The sequence below is a fragment of the Sinocyclocheilus grahami genome, unplaced genomic scaffold, assembly GCF_001515645.1.
Source record: "Sinocyclocheilus grahami isolate Dianchi unplaced genomic scaffold, SAMN03320097.WGS_v1.1 scaffold508.1, whole genome shotgun sequence".
NCBI lineage: Eukaryota > Metazoa > Chordata > Actinopteri > Cypriniformes > Cyprinidae > Sinocyclocheilus > Sinocyclocheilus grahami.
In genome coordinates, this window is record NW_015505687.1 from 478,580 (window position 1) to 498,406 (window position 19,827).

Consider the following 19,827-nt stretch of genomic DNA (forward strand, 5'->3'; position numbering starts at 1 on the left):
GACCAAACAAAGTATTTTCGCTTTCACAACGAAACACACAGCGTCTTCACAACATGGTGGTGGCGACAACAACAATACTACAGCGAGAATCAAAGTTACACCGTTCTTTCTTTGCGTGAACATTTGGGCAGTGTTATGCAAATCTTCCCACATTGTGGCGTAGACATTTGGGGGCGTGTTTAAACGAGCCGTTTTAGGAGGGTGTGGACCAGTCTTAATTTTTATAAAGAATATCTCTTTGGGTTTGAGACTTTAGTCTTTGCAACTTTAGGGATCTTATCTATTCACGAACAGCTTGTAACACTCCAAAGAGAAAGGAAACCTTGAAATCGCATCATATGACCCCTTTAAAATGTAGTTTATTCTTGTGCTGGCAAAGCTAAATTTTCAGCAGCCATTACTACAGTCTTCAGTGTCATATGATATGATAAAAATGTTAAATATGTTATAAAATCAATCTAATATGCTGATTTGATGCCGTGATGAATCCATAATAATTTTTTCAGGAGTCCTTGATGAATAAAAAGTTTAAAAAATAAGAATGTTTATTCAAAGCATAAATATTTTGTAACAATTTAAAAGTCATTACTGTTGCTTTTGATCAATTAGATACATCTTTGCTGAATAAAAGGGGATCCGTTTTCAGCCAAGTATTGCAAGTATTGCAGTCAAGGATAAAAAAAAAATACGTGTGAAATCAAAATTTAAAAACGCAAGAAAAAATATATTGCACAAAATTTAAAAATGAAAGCAAAGTTTTCAGAATAGCAAACGATGGTCACAGATTAACTGATTCGACTGATTGGCTAGAGGAGCTGTCAATCTAGAACTAGTGGACCAATGACGATGCGTAAGCCCGCCCTGATTTACACGATACTCTAACTGCAACATAGAACATGGAAACAAGAGCTAAGTGAAAAACTGCATAAGCATTAAAAAAATTTAAATATGAGCAGAAAATGTCTGAGAGCACAAACAGAGAAATATAACCAAGGAAAATAGGATTTAGAGTGCAAATCAGATAATTTTGCATTAATATTGCAGTTTTGTGCAATATGATTTTAAATGTGTTTAAAGTTTTGATTCATGCGTATTGCTTTTTAAAATTTCATTATTACATTTTTGATTTACGCTTATTATTTTTCGATCCGTGACCATTGTTTGCTATTTTGAAAATTTTGCTTTCAGTTTAAAATTTTGTGCAATATATTTTTTTCTTGGTTTTTAAATTTTGGTTGCAGTCTTATTATTTTTTTATCCATGACTGCAATACTTTTGGTGTAAAATTTATCCCATATTAGAGCCCTGGTAATTTTGCAGCTTCATGGCTATAATTAATACAATTTTGTATTTCAGAGGAAATTGTGGTACAGGAAGGAGCAGCTAAAATGGTAAGAGAACCTCTCTTCACTTCAGTTTTAATGAGAAGCTGAAGTCATTATTTTGATTGTTAATTCAGGTTCAAAGCTAATGTTTTAACGCTGCTAGGAATGTTAATTATGTTGTGGATTGATCTGACTCTGGACTAAATGTCATGAAGCCCCAGGGCTCAACAAATTCTCTAAAGACAGGGGAAAATTACCACGGTATAAAAGGGTGAGGTTAAGGGCAACTTTAAAAAGACCAAGACAGAGGTTGTTATCAGTACAGACCGGGCTCACACTACAGGAGTTTTAGGCTGACTTATCCCCGATTTACCCCTCCCGACAATCTGAGAAAAAATCTTGCACACATGTATAATCTAGCACATGTATATCTAAACATTAGCTGAACGTCAATGACGATCTGCTGTGTGAGATCACACGAGGTGCTCCCTCTGGCATGATAATTTTAATAATATCTTGTAGTGTGTGAGGCACTACGATTTTCAAATCTTGTAATGTGTGCATGTTCAAGATTTGAGAAAGGAAAATCTGTTAATATTCTCCTTATGTGCGTGCTGCAACCAGATTTCATGATCGGTTAGGATTTAAAGTGGACATTGTATGAAATGGTCACTTTTTTAGCTTTTTTTTTTTTTTGCATTTAATTAGGTTTCTGGCGTGTCTGCCAGCTCAGAAAAAGCTGGAAAGAAAACATGCAGCCAGGTCGTTGTGGGGGGTCTGAGTCTGAAACTGTGTCATCCAGCGAGTTGTTTCAATTTGCAGCCGGTTTCTAGATAGCTCGCTATTTGAATAAGACCAGAATACCAGAATAAGAAATAAGAAGAATAAGAAGACCAGAATAAAAATGTCCTGAAAATTTACTCATCCCCATGTCATCCAAGATGTTCATGTCTTTCTTTCTTCAGTTGCAAAGAAATTAAGGTTTTTGAGGAAAACATTTCAGGATTTTTCTCCATATAGTGGACTTCAATGGTGGCCAATGGGTTGAAGGTCCAAATTGCAGTTTCAATGCAGCTTCAAAGGGCTCTACACGATCCCGGCCTAGGAATAGGGGTTTTATCTAGCGTAATGATCTGTCATTTTCTAAAAAAAATTTATATACTTTTTAACCACAAATGCTCGTCTTGCACTAGCTCAACTTAACGCATTGCGTAGTCACGTTGGAAAGGTCACAATCCGTAGGGTTGTGACGGTGAGGAAATTTTCCCACCGGTTAATCGATGTGTGACAATACCGGTATCACCGCGGGGGCAGGGCGTTCCCTATTTTCCTCGATTTCCTTCGGCTTTTAAATAGCTTATAAAAGCGGTGTGCGCATTTTATTTTAACTTTCAAATAGCGGCAATTCGGAGTAAAGCAATTGTTCGTTTTTAGTTCGTTTGAATTTTCCCTCTTTTCCTCACTTTCCTTCACTTTTAAATAGCTTAAAAACGCCGTGCGCATTTTACTTTCACTTTTGAATTAGCGGTCAATTGCTTGAATGCAACAACAAAATACAACGTCAAACTCACTTTAGCGTATATATAAAACATAGAACTTTTATTAACAAAACAAATAAAAATACACCATGCTATAGGGCAAGCTATGCTTAATGTAAAATAACAAATAACTTACATAAAGTTTAATAGGTATGCAAAACTGGAAATAAGTAAACATGTATAATATATAACCAAATAAATAAGAAACGTAGAATGTTTATTAGCAAAATGAATGTCAAATAAAATAAATAAATGACAGTTTAAATAAAGTATAAATCAGCAAACAATGTGGAACCAATTAAATAAGAAACAAATGTTTAAAAAAACTTTCAAAATCACCTTAGATAAACGGTAAAAGTCAACAGGCTTTTCAAAATCCAAAATATTGCTAAACAGGCGCTTTTGCATCTAGTTTCGAAACTAAATCATCCGCGATCGTCTTGTCTGTCTCACCTCACTCTTCTTGTCAGTCAGCTCGACTCACTCTCCTCACTGGAGAAATGAAATCTGATCTGTGATGCGACTGTCATTCGGCACGCTGCATTGAGCAGCCACGTTCAGTTTTTAATTGTAGTGTCTGTTCTTTTACTGAACTAAAGGATTTTTATTACTATAAAAAATCAAAACGACGGTGGGGGTCGGTGACGAGAGAGAGAGAGAGCGAGTGAGCGAGCGTCACATCACAGTGGAGTCAGCTGTCTTAACCATGGCTTGTGTACTGCAAACACATACCAGCTTCATCACTGTGTCTGTCACGCGACTCTGTTCCCCTTTCAGGCTCTGTCTTTACATTTATTTGAAAGATGAAGCTCGCGATTATGGTAAGGTGCGTTACATTTTCGACAAGTGCTTGCAGTGTTCGGCCAATCACAATGCACTGGGTCAGCTGGCCAATCAGAGCAGACTGCGCTTGTCGGAAACAAAGCGTTTGAGAGAGGCGGGGCATATAGGACCTACAATAATGTACATTATTTGAAAAATAATGTGCTTTTTGAACATTAAAGCATGTCAACATATTCTGTTACACCAAATACACAAAATAATGACCTTTAAAAAAGCATCATATGACCCCTTTAACACCGGTATCACCATCAGTACCGTCTATCGCGGCAAGCCTAGTGTGACGTAGGCGGAAGTACCGACCCAGTGTTTACAAAGCAAACGTGCAAAGAAATGCAAATGCCCTTTACAAAAAAAGATAAAACCACGAAGTCGGACGATTTTGAAGTTGGAGGAGAAAATGAGATGGAGTTTTTCGCACTACCCTACCTTTATGAACCAGAATACAGAGGCGAAGAACGAACCACGCGTGACCTTTCCAATGTAATTACATCATGCGTGAAGTCACGGACGTGCATCGCAGAGCTAGTGCAAGATGTGCATTTGTGGTTAAAAAGTATATAATTTTATTTTTATTTTTTTAGAAAATGACAGATCGTTTCCCTAGATAAGACTATTATTCCTCGGCTGGGATTGTGTAGAGCCCTTTGAAGTTGCACTGAAACTGCAATTTGGACCTTCAGCCCATTGGCCACCATTGAAGTCCACTATAAGTCGCTAGAGACCGATCCAGATCCTAATAGTTAGAGAGTGGGACTTGTAACCCAAAGGTTGCGGGTTCGAGTCTCAGGTCCAGCAGGAATTGTCGGTGGGGTGAGTGAATAACCAGTGCTCTCTTCCACCCTCAATACCACGACTGAGGTGAGACCCTTGAGCAAGGAACCGTACCCCCAACTGCTCCTCGGGCGCCGCAGCAATATGGCTGCCCACTGCTCCGGGTGTGTGTTCACAGTGTGTGTGTGTTCACTACTGTGTGTGTGCACTTGGATGGGTTAAATGCAGAGCACAAATTCTGAGTATGAGTCACAATACTTGGCCACACGTCGCTTCACTTATATGGAGAAAAATCCTGGAATGTTTTCCTCAAAAACCTTAATTTCTTTGCGACTGAAGACAGAAAGACATGAACATCTTGGATGACATGAGGGTGAGTAAATTTCACTTTTATTCTGGAAGTGAACTAATCCTTAATCCCATAAAGGAGTATGAATGAAAATCAGACAGGATGAGAGAGCGTGGGAAGGTGTTTAGACTAGGTGGCAACAAGAGAGAGCTATTTCTGACACAGCTATTCAGCTATTTCTGACACAAGAGACTATCTCAACCATTCTGATTCATTATTCAGTAAGTGGCTCTCTGATATGACAGCTAATACATCTATACATTCACACACACACACACACACACACACAGACACCTGCCCAATTAGACCATGTGAACCTGTTCTTGATTAATATGCAGACACACGTATGCACATGAACACTGACCAGCCCTTTGCCGTCTCATATTTCCATGTTGTCAGAACCGAATGCTACCATTCCTGTAGGTGCTTTAAGACCTTTACCAGAGGATCTGTAATCTCATCTCTTAATGAGGAAAATTGCTCATTAGTAGAGATGAACTGCCTCTAATGACCAAGCCCAGTGCACTTTTCACTGTTAGATATACTTAGTAATGCAGTCTGCCTTCAGTCTGTGGTCTATGATATTCTGCAGTAAGAACCCTTTAATCAGTTAACTTCTCTCTGTCTCCATAGCAGCCATCATTGCTACGACAACCAGGATCAGGCTCTCCTGGGAGCATGACATCTCCAGGTACTTCCCCTGTCTGCCATACATTGTCCATCACAACAGCTGAACTCCACAGCAAATCATGTGCAATGTCAACTGTGCTAATTTCAGAATCTTTTTGTCAGTCAATGTGAAATGTGCCCCTTTTTAAGAATCCTCAAGGATTTGAAAGAAAAGCATAATTTCTGTTTCATTTTGACTGAGAGAAAATTAAGGACATTGTGAACACCTAATTGATGTCCAATTTATTCAGGCACAGCTTTCAACAGACTGGAGACAAATGAAGTGGTTACTGTGTGATACATTTGTGAGAGGCTCGTTGAAGTTTCCTGAAGGAAAAAAAAACTGAATAAAGCCTCTGCCAATTTAACAAACGTCTTCTTATTCAGCTCCTCTCACAAGCTTATTGTTGTCAGCAATGAAATATGAGGGAGATGAGACTATAACTATAATGACTATGAGGACAGGGACTGGAATTACCGTGACATTTTTCTTGATATATTCCCTGCTTCTCCTCTTCCTCCACTGCAGTAATTTTGTTTCTTTTTGTTGTTAATATAGTGGTGACGGTAAAGAGTTTTTAAACGTACTCCTAAAGAATTTGTTAAAGAGGAAATTGTTGTTGAGATTTAAATGCAAGTATGCTGTGTGCTGTGTTGGCAACAGGATTGTTAGCCATGAAACACATTAACTTTTGGCCCCAAAAACAAAAAGAATATAGGCTACAATGCAAATGATGAACATTCTGAAGGTGCGTAGTGTGCACACTTTACCAGACATGCTACATGTGTCATGTTGGCATTTGATTTGTTCATGCTTTGACTTATGATGTTCTAACTCTAAATATAATTTACTCAAAGAAAAAAAGTTTTTAAACAAGTACAGTTGACCAACGTGGAACAAGTTTTGTGGTGCCAATAACACTCACAGTTAGCCCCTGTATATTTTTAGGGATTAGGGATATCAGTAGGGATTGGTGAAAAACCAACCAAAATGTAATTTATTATTTAAAGAACTTGGAATATATGGCACAAGGAGCAGGGGGTCTTGGGATTAAGTTTGAATCTGGTTGCTACTCACTGCCATTCTATGGACGAGTGTGAGCAGGACTTTTTTTTTTTTCTCAGGTTTTTTTTTTTTGGTCCTAAAAAGAAGAAAGAGCATGACTTGAGTTAATGTTACTGTTCATGTTACTATTCATTATTTTCACAAAGCATTTTTTTTCATATATTGTGGCTTTTAAATGAAATTACTAACTAATTTCATGTTTCATTATATTGATATAGTGGAATTAGTGTTTAGTTGCACTCAAGAGGTCAAGTGGCAGATGCAAGCAGACCAGCATTAGTTTAGCCTATAGTGGAAGAGGATTGCAGGAAGGATGGATTTACCCTCTGAAATAGAGCATGAAACAGCAGGTCTGGGCACTTGCTGCAAAGTGATCAATGGACAATTGCCAAGCTTTTTATGCACCAGCAGACAACGGCACCCTTAACAGTAACAGAGACTTCCAGTGAAGGAAGAACTTTGCTGGAGGAGGAAATGAGGATGACCTTGAGGTCTGATCTAGGGTTGAAATGTTAGAAGCACAGAGAAAATCTTGTCTGTGTTTGTAATGTTAGAGACCAAAGGCACAGACAGATCAAGGAGAATTAAATGTAGATTAGAAGCAAGGATGATACAGCACCACTAGGAGTCACAATGTGGGCTTTTCAGCTCCATATCCAATTTTAGGCTTTGTGAGAGTCAAGCAAAATGTCTTCAGTAAGGATGTTTTACATGATGTAACATTGTATTTACTGCAGTCTGCCTTATAATTCCCACCTTCAGTGAGATTGTAATATTGTACAGGATAGAGTCACTGTTCAGTGAAGAAATAAAAATTATGTTGTCATTTACTCAAGTCCCCTCATGTCTTTCCCAATCCTTATGACTTTACTTCATGTAACTGCAAAAGAATGTAATTTTTTTCATGGAATTTCAATTGGATCAGTGAGTGAACTGGATCAGTCTGATTTGTGAATGAATCCTTTCAGTTCAGATCAGTTCTGTGAACCAGGTCAAGCAAATTACTGAAAAGCTCTGTCACAACACAATAATTTACTGATTATCACAACTTCTCTAATTAATGTGCCAAGAAGAGCTAGAGTGAATTTTTAGTGAATAACGACTTAAATGTTGTTCTGATCGTCAATCCGCGTTATCGTGCCACTTCAGAAGACTTGGAAAACAGCACCCAAACCTAAATGAACCACTTTTATTATATTTTAGGGTGCTTTTGTATCCTATTTTAAGCTTCATCCTTGAATGCATTAGACCCTGTTAATTAAAAATTGCATGCATAAAATTACCTGTACATTTTTCCAAATGTCTCCTTTTGTGGTCAGTGAACGAAATAGGGGTTTAGAGCTACATGAGGGCGAGTTTTTCATGTCTGAATGAATTCTTTAAATAATGGAGGAGCGGTCTGGGAAAAGGTTAGCTAACAAGTTAGCTTCAAGAGAAAGTGATCTTGTGATTGACAAAGTAGTCAGCATCCGTAGGTCATTCAAAGTAGGTTATGAATTAAGAGAGGATGGAAGAGGGTGAACAGTGGTAGCGGAGGGATGGAGAATGATTTGTGTGGGATGGATCTACATGTGTTAATTGTGGAATGATATGCGCATCATGTTTTTTCCACCTCTTCTCTGATCCATGCATTTTGTGGTGGTTTTCTGATTTCCAAGGACTTGAAGTGGAGCAGCAGGAGAGTTCAGAAATAAACTACACCACAACAGTTTACTGTTAGTGTATAGGAAGGTTTATAGACATTGGCAAATAATAGAAGAAGAACACTGTATTCTTGAAGGTTGTTGGCTAAGACTGCTTTGAGCAAGACATTATAACAAGACATTCATCACATCTGTGTTCAGTAAATATAAGAATATGCATGAGCTTTCCTTGACAAAAGAGATAAAAAATTTACACTCATTCAAAAGTAAAAAAAAAGAAAGAAATTAATACTATTATTTAGTAAGGATGAACTGATCAAAATGATCGTAAAGACATAATATTTACAAAAGATTTCTATTTCAAATAAATGCTTTTTATACTTATGCTGTTTATAACTTTCTGCTCATCAAAGAATCCTGAAAAAAATGTATCATGCATCAAATTATTAAGCAGCACAATTAACAACATGGATAATAATAAGAAATGTTTCTTGAGGACCATTCTAATATGCTGATTTGATTTTTGAAGGATCATGTGACACTAAACAAATTAAGCTTTAGCGTTAGTTCTGGCAGGTCACGTGAGTCAAGCTTGCATCAGCTGATTCTCAGCTGATCACATCTACCTATAGGAATACGACACCTATCGCGGCATTCCTATTTTAGCTATATTCAGTATTATTCAGCAGCTTTTCAGCCTGCTCCGGAGCAAATTACCCTCCTCCATCCCCAGCTCCTGGACAGAACTATTGTAATGTCTGCTTAAAATTGATTTGCCATCAATAATGAATAAATGACATTTTAAAATCTATTAAAATAGAAAACATTTATTTTAAATTGTAATAATATTTCAGTCTTACTGTTTTTACTGTGTTCTTGATCAAATAAATGCACCCTGGTGAGAATAAGATACGTCTTTCAAAAACATTTTTAAAAATCTCACCAAACTTTTGAATGGTATATAGAATTTATTTTTAATTAAGATGATGGACTTCCTTCATTAACAGCTCATTTACTCACTCACTTAATTATCAGTCTCACTTATTCTGTTGTACAATTACTCATTTATTTGCCCATTCAATGTATCACTCCTTTACTACATCCCTTACCTCCAAGTTTTATAAATGTTTTTTCATATTGTTTTTGTCAGAGCTTGATGTCTGGAGCTCTCAGTCTCACAGATCAGTGAATACTTCGAAAAGGAAGACCGCACGAATGAAGGAGACTCCAGTGAGAGGAAAAGAGAGAGACAGCAGTCGGGGTGAGGGGGCATGAACTCTATTCTTTGACATCTGACCTTTCCAGCTCTTTTGTCTTTCTATTTAATCATTTTGGAGCTAAAATCTCCTTAATCATGGTAAAAATTACAGTCTCGTAGAACATGGACGATTTTTAAGCTGTTTTGCCTGTACAGGCATCTTTATGATCTCACTTAAGACATATTTGCATGACTTACACTTGCATGACTTACACTTGATAAGCACTTTACAACACTACTTTTATCTAAAATGTTCTTCTACACAATGGGCACAACTGAAGATCAGTATTTATTAAGATATTTTACATACAGTAAATGTTTTCACAAACACATCAAAACTCGCTATATATATATATATAATATTATATTATTAAGAATATTGAAAGCAGGAACTGTGAAACTGTATACATTTTTATACTTGTATTTTTATACTGTTAACCCAAAAAGGTCACTGTAACGCATGGCCCAGAGTGGATAATTGCTTAATTTCGTTGTTCAATAAATAATTACAGTGGGGCAAAAAAGTATTTAGTCAGCCACCAATTGTGCAAGTTCTCCCACTTAAAAAGATGAGAGAGGCCTGTAATTTTCATCATAGGTATACCTCAACTATGAGAGACAAAATGAGAAAAAAAAAATCCAGAAAATCACATTGTAGGATTTTTAAAGAATTAGCCTTTGTTACTTTGGTCCCAGCTCTCTGCAGGTCATTCACTAGGTCCCTCCGTGTGGTTCTGGGATTTTTGCTCACAGTTCTTGTGATCATTTTGACCCCACGGGGTGAGATCTTGCGTGGAGTCCCAGATCGAGGGAGATTATCAGTGGTCTTGTATGTCTTCCATTTTCTAATAATTGCTCCCACAGTTGATTTCTTCACACCAAGCTGCTTACCTATTGCAGATTCAGTCTTCCCAGCCTGGTGCAGGTCTACAGTTTTGTTTCTGGTGTCCTTTGACAGCTCTTTGGTCTTGGCCATGGTGGAGTTTGGAGTGTGACTGTTTGAGGTTGTGGACAGGTGTCTTTTATACTGATAACGAGTTCAAACAGATGCCATTAATACAGGTAACGAGTGGAGGACAGAGGAGCCTCTTAAAGAAGAAGTTACAGGTCTGTGAGAGCCAGAAATCTTGCTTGTTTGTAGGTGACCAAATACTTATTTTACCGAGGAATTTACCAATTAATTCTTTAAAAATCCTACAATGTGATTTTCTGGATTTTTTTTCTCATTTTGTCTCTCATAGTTGAGGTATACCTATGATGAAAATTACAGGCCTCTCTCATCTTTTTAAGTGGGAGAACTTGCACAATTGGTGGCTGACTAAATACTTTTTTGCCCCACTGTATATTACTGGCTATTTTACAGCTTAGAACCAAACTCATCCCACTGGATTTGACTAGATTGTCAGGACAATTCTTCTTAAAGACTAGAGCACAAAAGATTAATGAAAGAAACTAATGAACTAGATCTCATTAGTTGCAGAAGTTATTTAATAATATTAAGCTTGTCTGTCTCTAATTTGTTGTTTATGCTGCTTATTTTCATTTCAATCTGTGGTCATTTGATAAGGCAGACATTAAGATCAGCCAGACTAATAGAATGAATATATTGAAGAATCTCAACAGACTATACAGCGCCAGACTCATTAATGTGTATTAGGACTAAACAGATGGTCATAATCATGCTGTGCTAGTTTACACCAAACATAATTATTATAGTCCATCTTAAAAAGAAAATCAGTCATCTTAGGAAATCATCTACATGTCGAACCTTCTCCTTCATTTCTCTTCTGTCACATTTTCATTTGTTTGTGTCCTGCAATCCTTCCTGCTGTCCTGTCTTTGCATTTTGTGCTCCTGATGGTGGTGTGTTATGTTGTGGTGCTGCTGTGTTCTGTTATACTGTTAAAAGTTCTGTTTTCATATTCTTATGTAATGTATTTGCTTTTCTGTGCTGTGGTTTTTATTCTGCGTGTGGCTGTGCCGTGTTTTGCTCTGCCTTATGTGTTGTGTGGTGTAGAGGCCAGTGAAGTGTTGCGCAGTACACTAGAGATTCAGCAAGCATTTGTAAAGGAGCTGAGGGAGCAGACTCAAATTCTGGCCCAGGAGAAAGAGACGCTGGAGAAGAGATGTTTACAACAGAGTCAGCACATAGAGCATCTCCAGCAGGAGCTCTGCCACACTCACACAGAGAGAGGAATCTTCACAGGTGCCTTCTCACTCGCTGTTATACATCCCACAGCGCTAACAGAGCCATTCCAACATTGAAGGGATCCTTCCCCCAAAAATGAAAATTCTGTCATCATTTACTTACTCTCATGTTACTCCATATGCGTATGACTTTCTCTCTTCAGTGGATGGTGAATTTTTGAAGAATATGAAGACTTTAGATATAGACGTATGGACCACTTTAATTATGCTTTTATAAAATTTTAAAGGAGACATATTATGCCCTTTTTTGCAATATGTAATATAAGTTTCTGGTGTCCCCAGAATGTGTCTGTGAAGTTTCAGCTCAAAATACCCCACAGATAATTTATTATAACATTTTGAGTGGAAGCAGAAACACTGTAACATAGTATTTCGTGTCTGTCTCTTTAAATGCAAATGAGCTGCTGCTCCTCGCTCCCTTTTCCAGAATAGAGCTGCGCCAATACAGCTCGAACCTGCTAAAAACGTGTTTTGGTTCTGATTATCATGTTTATCGCGCTGAAATCATGCAGTTGAAACCATATAAGTTTAAACTTCTGATATACGGTTTTCTGAGCGCACACATCCGAAGCACACGGACAGAAAGCGGCTGTCACAGGCATGTGAGTACTAAACTAAGTTCTCATTCACACAAGTTTACATTAAAAACATACATGAGTTACGAAAACAGTCGGTTACGTCTGTGAAGGTAAACTGCTGGGACATAAATCACATGTTTATTTTAGATCTAAATAGTGTTCTGTGCTCGTCTGTGCAGACAAAGGCAGAACATTAGTATGTTTTGCTCAAACCTTCGCCATGGCATTAGAACTAATACACCGTTGTCGCTTGCGAAGACACAATAATGGCGCCGTGGGTGTAAACTTACAGATTAAGGGGCGGTAATATTATAATGGGATCCCTTTGCATCGTCACTAGGGGAGCGAAATCTGACGCGCTCGTTTTCTCAGACGCTTGCAGAAAAAGGCTTCCAAAAACAAAGTTACTGGGTTAATCTTTTTCACATTTCCTTGGTTGGTAGATGCACCGGGGACCTGATTATAGCACTTAAAACCTGGAAAAGTCAGATTTTCATGATATGTCATCTTTAATGATAGTTTTGTGTCCTTTTGGAAGCATGAATGTTCCAGTCCCCATTCATCGTACAGTAAGAATGACTTGCACAGTCTTCATAAATTATCCTTTTTAAGGGAAAAATATCATACAGGTTTTGGAATAGCATGAGGAGGAGTGTACAATGACAGAATTTTCATTTTTGGGTGACCTATGCCTTCTACATTGCAAATAGACATAATCTTCAACATATGCCTACTTCATCTCAGTGTTCTGAGCAGTAATTTTTGACAACCGGCTCTGTAAGGTCACTCAAACAACCCTTTTTTAATGAAACTTTTGCTTTTTTCATACTCAGTTTCCATTTTTTTAGGAACAACTTTCTAATTCTGGGTAGGATCTCTAGAACAGCAGCCTTACTTTTTCATGGTTCACATTAATATGATAGCATTACACACCTACTGATGATTTGTCAGCAGCACATGCAGGCATATTTTTACATAATTTTTTTGTGAATAGTATCTAGAAACTATTGTGCACAAAATTCTCAGAAGGTCAGCAGTTTCTGAGATACTCAATCCCCTCCATCAGTGACCAACAATCATTCCACAGTCAAAATCACTTACTGGAGATCATATTTTTTCCCTGATCTGTGCTTGGGTTTCAACAAACACTGAAACATTTGAAAATGACTGCATGCTGTGATTGCTGCCCTGAGATTACATGATAAGTTATTTGCATTAACCAGCAGGTGTACATGTTTACCTAATAAAGTGGCAACCGAATATACTGTATGGGCGTTTCTTATACTACAGGCATTTTGTCTCGGGGTTGATTTTTATTAAATATAATAGATTTAAGCTTTTTTCTTTTTTATATGAAGGTCATGTCTTTAAAACTGTTTAGCATCACTTCATTATTCAGTTTGGCATTTTTTTGAAACAGCTTTTATACTTAGATTTTATTATTTCACTGTTATCCCAGATTCAGACTTTTTATGTTAAAATGTGAAAACCCATCAAAAATGATAAATATCGCATCCTGAAGAAGGCCTTTCTCTAAATGTGAGTGCAGCCCATTTATGTTTCACCAGTTCGCCTACCCATTCGGTCATGATTGGTTACTGGTCAACAAACTTCTCAAACCCGAGGCTCGGCTTGAGCTCCGAGTTCAACCCCTCATTGCATTACTGCATAGAAGGAAAATAACAGAAGTGGAGGAGGAGATGGGGAGGTGGAGGGATGCCAGAAGAATTGTCGCTGGGACAGCGCGATGAATGTTGTTTATATAGGCACGTAATGATGATTGACACAGGACTGAATGATTAGGGTCCTCCCGAACCTACGTTAGGAACTTCATTTATTGTAATATTCATGCTTCTATTATTAGTCAGCTGCTTGAATAAAGTTCTTTATCTTTTTTTTTTACAATTTTCACACTGCATCCTTGGATGCACTTTTCATTTGCATCCTTGGTTACATTTGTAAAATTATGATAAGAGGAGTGAAATAAACGAACCATTTCAATGTTTATTGTTTAATGTTCACGCAACTGTCCTTCAGTTATGGGATAATTCCAATCACAACCAACAATTTATCCCCTAGTAACATTTAAAAAAAAAAAAAAGTCTTGCTGGTTACCAAGGAGACAACAGTTTCAGTGAAGAGGTAGTCTCACATAGCCAGACCTTCAGACTGACGGCAGATGGTCTGTGAACCTTGGCCGCTTTGAATGGCAAGGACCGCCCAAGAGGCCATATGACTGACAGATGAAGCAACCAATTACGTTTCGATTTGTCGCGTCAGGTTTATGGCCATGGAAATGTCCCCACAATAACAGACCATGTGTAAAACTCTTGAACGTATTTTAAAGATTGGCGTCACGGCATATTTGTTTCCAGGCGGAACGTTAAAGAACGTGACACGCATGTCTACCAGAAATCCTGTATAATTCAACCAATCCGATGACGACTTTGAAACTCCCGAAGTGTTTCCAATTTTGTGTGCCGTATGCATCAGATGTTCAGCCAACGGTCCATGGGCGTGATGTCTGAGACTGAGACTAGTGAAGAGGTGACATGTGATGTGTGCAGAAAACAAAACAAAATAAAATCGTGAAATACCCCTTGTGAACATATATTTAAAAAAAAACTTGCTTAAGATATAATTTCCAACACAAAAATAATAGTGATTTTGAGATGTGCTGGAAATTTGTTTATGGCTGTTCAGGTGAGGAAAAATTAACTGACAGAATTTTCTCATGATATAGAAGAATCAAAGTGCCCAGTAGAAGAAACACCCATATATGTATACATTTCTGTGTGGGAATTTATTTTTTATTTTTTTTTTTGCGGGTATAGTAGTGTGTGGTTTTGCATAAATCAGCTCTGATCTAACTATGCTGTTGTATGTGTGCGTGTATAGGTGAGAGCTCCGAGTTACAGAGTCTGAGGCAGCAGGCTCAAGAGCTGGTGGATGAGAATGATGGGCTGAAGATGACTGTTCACCGTCTCAATGTGGAGCTCAGCAGATACCAAGCCAGATTTCGACCACTCACCAAGGACGAGGTAAAGTAGCTCACTGTACACCATTTTCAGGGACAGGTTTGAAAGCATTTTAAAGACAGGTCTAAAGGTTCAAACTAGGGATGCACCGATACCACTTTTTCCAGTACTCGCCCGATACCGATACTTTTATTTTTGGTACTTGTCGATATCGAGTACCTATACCAATATTTTATTGCATTTGTAATTTTTTTAAATATTGGGTACAGAAACCAAAAGAGTATGTATAATGTTAGTTGGTTGACTTCATTTATCAAATAGATAGTCAAACCTACATTTATTCAGACACCTTCAACATTTCTCACATTATCACAGTTTATTCGCTATAGTTTAGAAAATGGTAATAAAATATAACTAGAACTCAAGAGTTAAACTGAGTCAGAACAAATTCAGCTTGATAATATTAGATAACTTTGATAGAAAGGTATGTAGCCTAATGGATTACAATCAACCAAAAATTAGACCGCTGTTAGTATGACAGTATTTACATAACTATCAATGCTTAGTTGGGCAACCCTTAGCCTTAATAACAGCCTGTAGTCTCCTGGGCATGCTGTCACCCAGCTTCATGCAAACCTGAACTTCAATTTTTTCCCCCAGACTCTGTCTGAATAATTTTTGGTCCCAAATTTGTATCAGTTTTACTGGTAGTCCACTGTATTAAGAAATTTGGGGTATAATCTGTCACAGTTTACTTTATTTTGCTATCCTCACTTACATAAATTAACTATAGTGTCCTGCACCCACTAGTAAAAAAATATAAAAAATTATATATGGTCTCTGAATAATTTTTGGTTTGACTTATATCCTTTGGTTATTTTCACACTTAAGTATGCCCATTAAAATTTATTTTACAAGTTTTTGTTACGTTCACTGTTAATTTTTTGCTCTATGGTACATCATCTTTAATTTAATAGCATTAGAGCTGCTCCATTGCTGCAGCTTAGTACTGTAATCACACTCTTTGCTATAATAATGCAGGGATCCTCTCATTATAAATCTCCTAATTGTGATATTTTCAGAAATAGAAGTCACGTTTTTTTTCCATCTGAAACGTGCTGCGATTTATTTTCCAAAGCCACTCATATAATGCAGAAACACTCAAGCAAGCAAAACACGAGAAACTCGTTCACGTATTTGTACTGATGCAGAATAGTACAGCCTAGTGCATTTCACACAGGCTGCTAGATTCACTTTCGCCTGAAAGTCGTGTATGCCTAAGGTTAAAAATAAATGACGTTTATAGTGAATGCCCCTATAAATGGTCTTATTTTTACGAATTAGTTTTAAATCCAAATGATGCGTGTGCTAAGTGAGTGAACATCAAAGATCACACAACAGAAGTGCGCGCTCTCTCTCTCTCTCCCTCCCTCCCTCCCTACCTTTAAGTAACTTGTGCATTGTTTTACTTACTTGTTTTTGACGTATCCGACCAAACTACAAACTTTCCAGTGATGTCTGTGAGAAAGGTATATTCACTCGACAAGCTCGCGCATCAGCGCCGCCGCGCTCAATCCACTCAGCGTGCTTTGCTTATCAGCTCGCGCACATCAGCTATACAGTCAATACTGAATGTTTAACATTATATTCATTGCATACATACGTATACTTCGTAGACATCCTTAATCGCTAATAACTCCATTCTGCTGTCTGTTGTTCAGTTGTCGGTGTTTCATTGTCTGAATATGGCACTTAACACATGCTGTGTGGTATCTGCGTTTGGTATCGGGGCATTTTAACGAGTACGAGTACGAGTACAGGAGCTCAGTATCGGGCCTGATACGGTGCATCCCTAGTTCAAACCCAGCACTACACTAAAAGAGTCAGGAGTTTTGAAATGTTATACTTTTCTAAAAGTTACAGTGAACGTTCCCTCCCCTCAACTAAACAAAAATATTAATGTATATGTAATGGATGGGGAATCTGCATTTTCTAGCTTTGGGTAAGTTCTCAGAGCTCTGTATATATCAAGATGAGAGAGCTATGATTCTATAAATGCACTTTTAAGTGCTTGCAAAAGAATATGTGTGGTACTTTCACATACTGTGGCAAGAAACATGCCACACAGCCTTTAATTAAAATTCTGGAGATGGTTCTCTGATATGATAAATGTTTGAGTTCATGTACGGGACATTATATCTGCATTATTATATCTCGCTTGCCTTATCCTCTGTTTTGATGCGAGAGATCGGTGCTGTGTGATAACTGAAGTTAATTGCTGCATATCTGCATAGGCTGATTCTGGAGGGCCACTGGAAACTATACTTCAATTTTCTTTATAATTGATGAAAAAGAAATGGGCTCTCAGAATTTTAGTAGCCTCCTTTCAGTCTAACAGAGTGTGATTAGCTGACACCAAAGTAATGATATGCAACTCTTCCTTTCATCTCCTACTTCCTGTTTAATGCAGAGATAATAGTTTGCAGGGTATTATAATTTCAAAGGAGCATTAACCAGCGAGAGGTTGAGACCAGATCTGTGTGTGTGCGCGTTTTTAATCAGAGATAGTTTCTGCTTTACCCTTGCGTGCAGCTTGTCTTAGCCTTATGAATGCATTAGTTATCTTTTAGCACCTCTGAGATGGTGGGTAGCTGAGACACATCCAAAAATTATAGACCTTCATTTAACCATATTACTATTAATGCTTTGGTGACAACAGTATGTTGTTTAATATGCTGGGATTTGCATGTAGGAGCATAATATCGAAAAGAGCCCTGCAACTAAATGGCTGATGTGTCGTAAGTTTTTATGAGCTTTTATGCAGTGAATAATAAGTGGAAAGCACTCAGAGGAATTGCATAACTGAGCTTCTTTAACAAAGCCTCAGAAGAGTTTGACAGCCTGAGAGCACCGTGACCTCTTTGCTGTCCATCTTTGAAGGATCAAAGATGTCTGTTTTGTCCCGCTGGTGTCATTTTAAGGTGGAAGGGACAGATTAAGCTTATTTTATATTTATGAGGGCTGTCTGAACTCTGAGACTGTCTGGCTTGCTGGTTCACAGAGAGAATGGCTCTTCTGATTGCTCAGATACTTCTGTTGCGAATCAGCTCAAAGGGGAAATATGAATAATTAATCATAACTAGTTATAGTTAATTATAAATATTTAGATCCGCTGTAAGTATTTACTTGACCTCTCAGGGTCAACTGTCTGTCAATTCAAAGAACGTTAATTTCCTGGTTAAGGGAAATAACTTTCTTACTGTATGATACTACTCATGTACTAGCATGTAGCAGAAATCTGCATGATTAGGGACTACGATTATGAGCAAACAATGAACAAGCTCAGGTGTGATACAAGTAAGACTTTATTAACTACATAAACACTTAAACTAGTCTAACATACACCTACACCTACACACACATACTTGTATTTGTGGTTTACTCTCCATAGGCGTAATTGTTTTTATACTGTACAAACTGTATTTTCTATTGCCCTACACCAACCCTACCCCTAAACCTACCCCTTACAGGAAATTGCTGGCAATTTTTGAATTTCATAAAACATCGTTTTGTATGTTTTTTTAAGCCTTTTGTTTTACGGGGACACAGGACTTGTCCTCATAAACTATGTTTACGTTGTAGTACCTATGTCATTATACACATTTGTGTCCTCATAAACCATATATACCTGTACATACACACACACACACACACACACACACATACAGTTGGTATAGGAACAGGATTAAAGCTTAGGCAGTAAAGAGAAGAGAAATAAAGCACGAAGCTATGGGACCATTCAGCAGATCTACAGCCTGAAGGAAACATCAGATTCTTAGTTCAAACTCACCTTTGTAAAAAGGTGCAAATGATACTTAATGTATCAATTAATAAGACTAAGTTTGATACTTGCGCGTCTTGTCTGTCTGACATAGAGTCCCGATGCAATCTGAAGGCTCAAGTTGATCTTTGCTGAAGTTGGTTGATGGAAAAGAACCAGTTTGAGTCAGATGATCTTCGTGAATGGAAAGTCAAGGCCCGAGGCCTGGCGCAAACTTAGGGTGTCCTTGGGAGCGTTGTAGCTCACATCTTCACAGAATCTAACAGAACCACAGACTGGAGGTGGGTCACTGATGTGAGGTCTTTAAGGCCTGACAAGATTCACGCCTCTCAGGATGAGCTTGTCCAATGAGAAAGGCTGAAATTCCAACTGGGAGTTTGGAAATACTGGGGAGTTTTATGACCCTTTGTGTGAAAGCATGGTAATTTGCATGTGGAACTTGAATCGAAATTACTAAAGATTCTCAGTACACTAATATATTGCCTATGTGCCAACATATAATATACTTTCTCGTTTAGATCATCAGAAGACGAATTCATAGATACTAAACATGGTAAGATTACATATAGGTAAGATGACAGGAGCGAGTGGTTCCATCATAAGCCTGCATAAAACAGTATACAATATAAAAGACAATATACAAGGACAGTAACAACATACACAATGACCTGAAGGATATGTGTGTTCATTCAAAGAAAGGTTTTCCTATGAATTAATTAGAGAAGAGTCCAATTTTACTGTGCATTGTGTCTTTCCTATG

At 37.7% G+C, this 19,827-nt stretch overlaps 1 protein-coding gene across 1 annotated transcript in view; it reads left to right on the top strand.

Annotated features, from left to right (window-relative positions):
* The window catches only part of LOC107554619 (centrosomal protein of 89 kDa-like), a 67,813-nt gene that overhangs the window by 21,019 nt on the left and 26,967 nt on the right, over positions 1-19,827 (top strand). The window contains exons 9-10 of the mRNA XM_016237184.1: positions 11,480-11,668; positions 15,147-15,289. Coding sequence (XP_016092670.1) covers positions 11,480-11,668; positions 15,147-15,289 — 332 coding nt within the window. The remainder of the gene's footprint in view (positions 1-11,479; positions 11,669-15,146; positions 15,290-19,827) is intronic.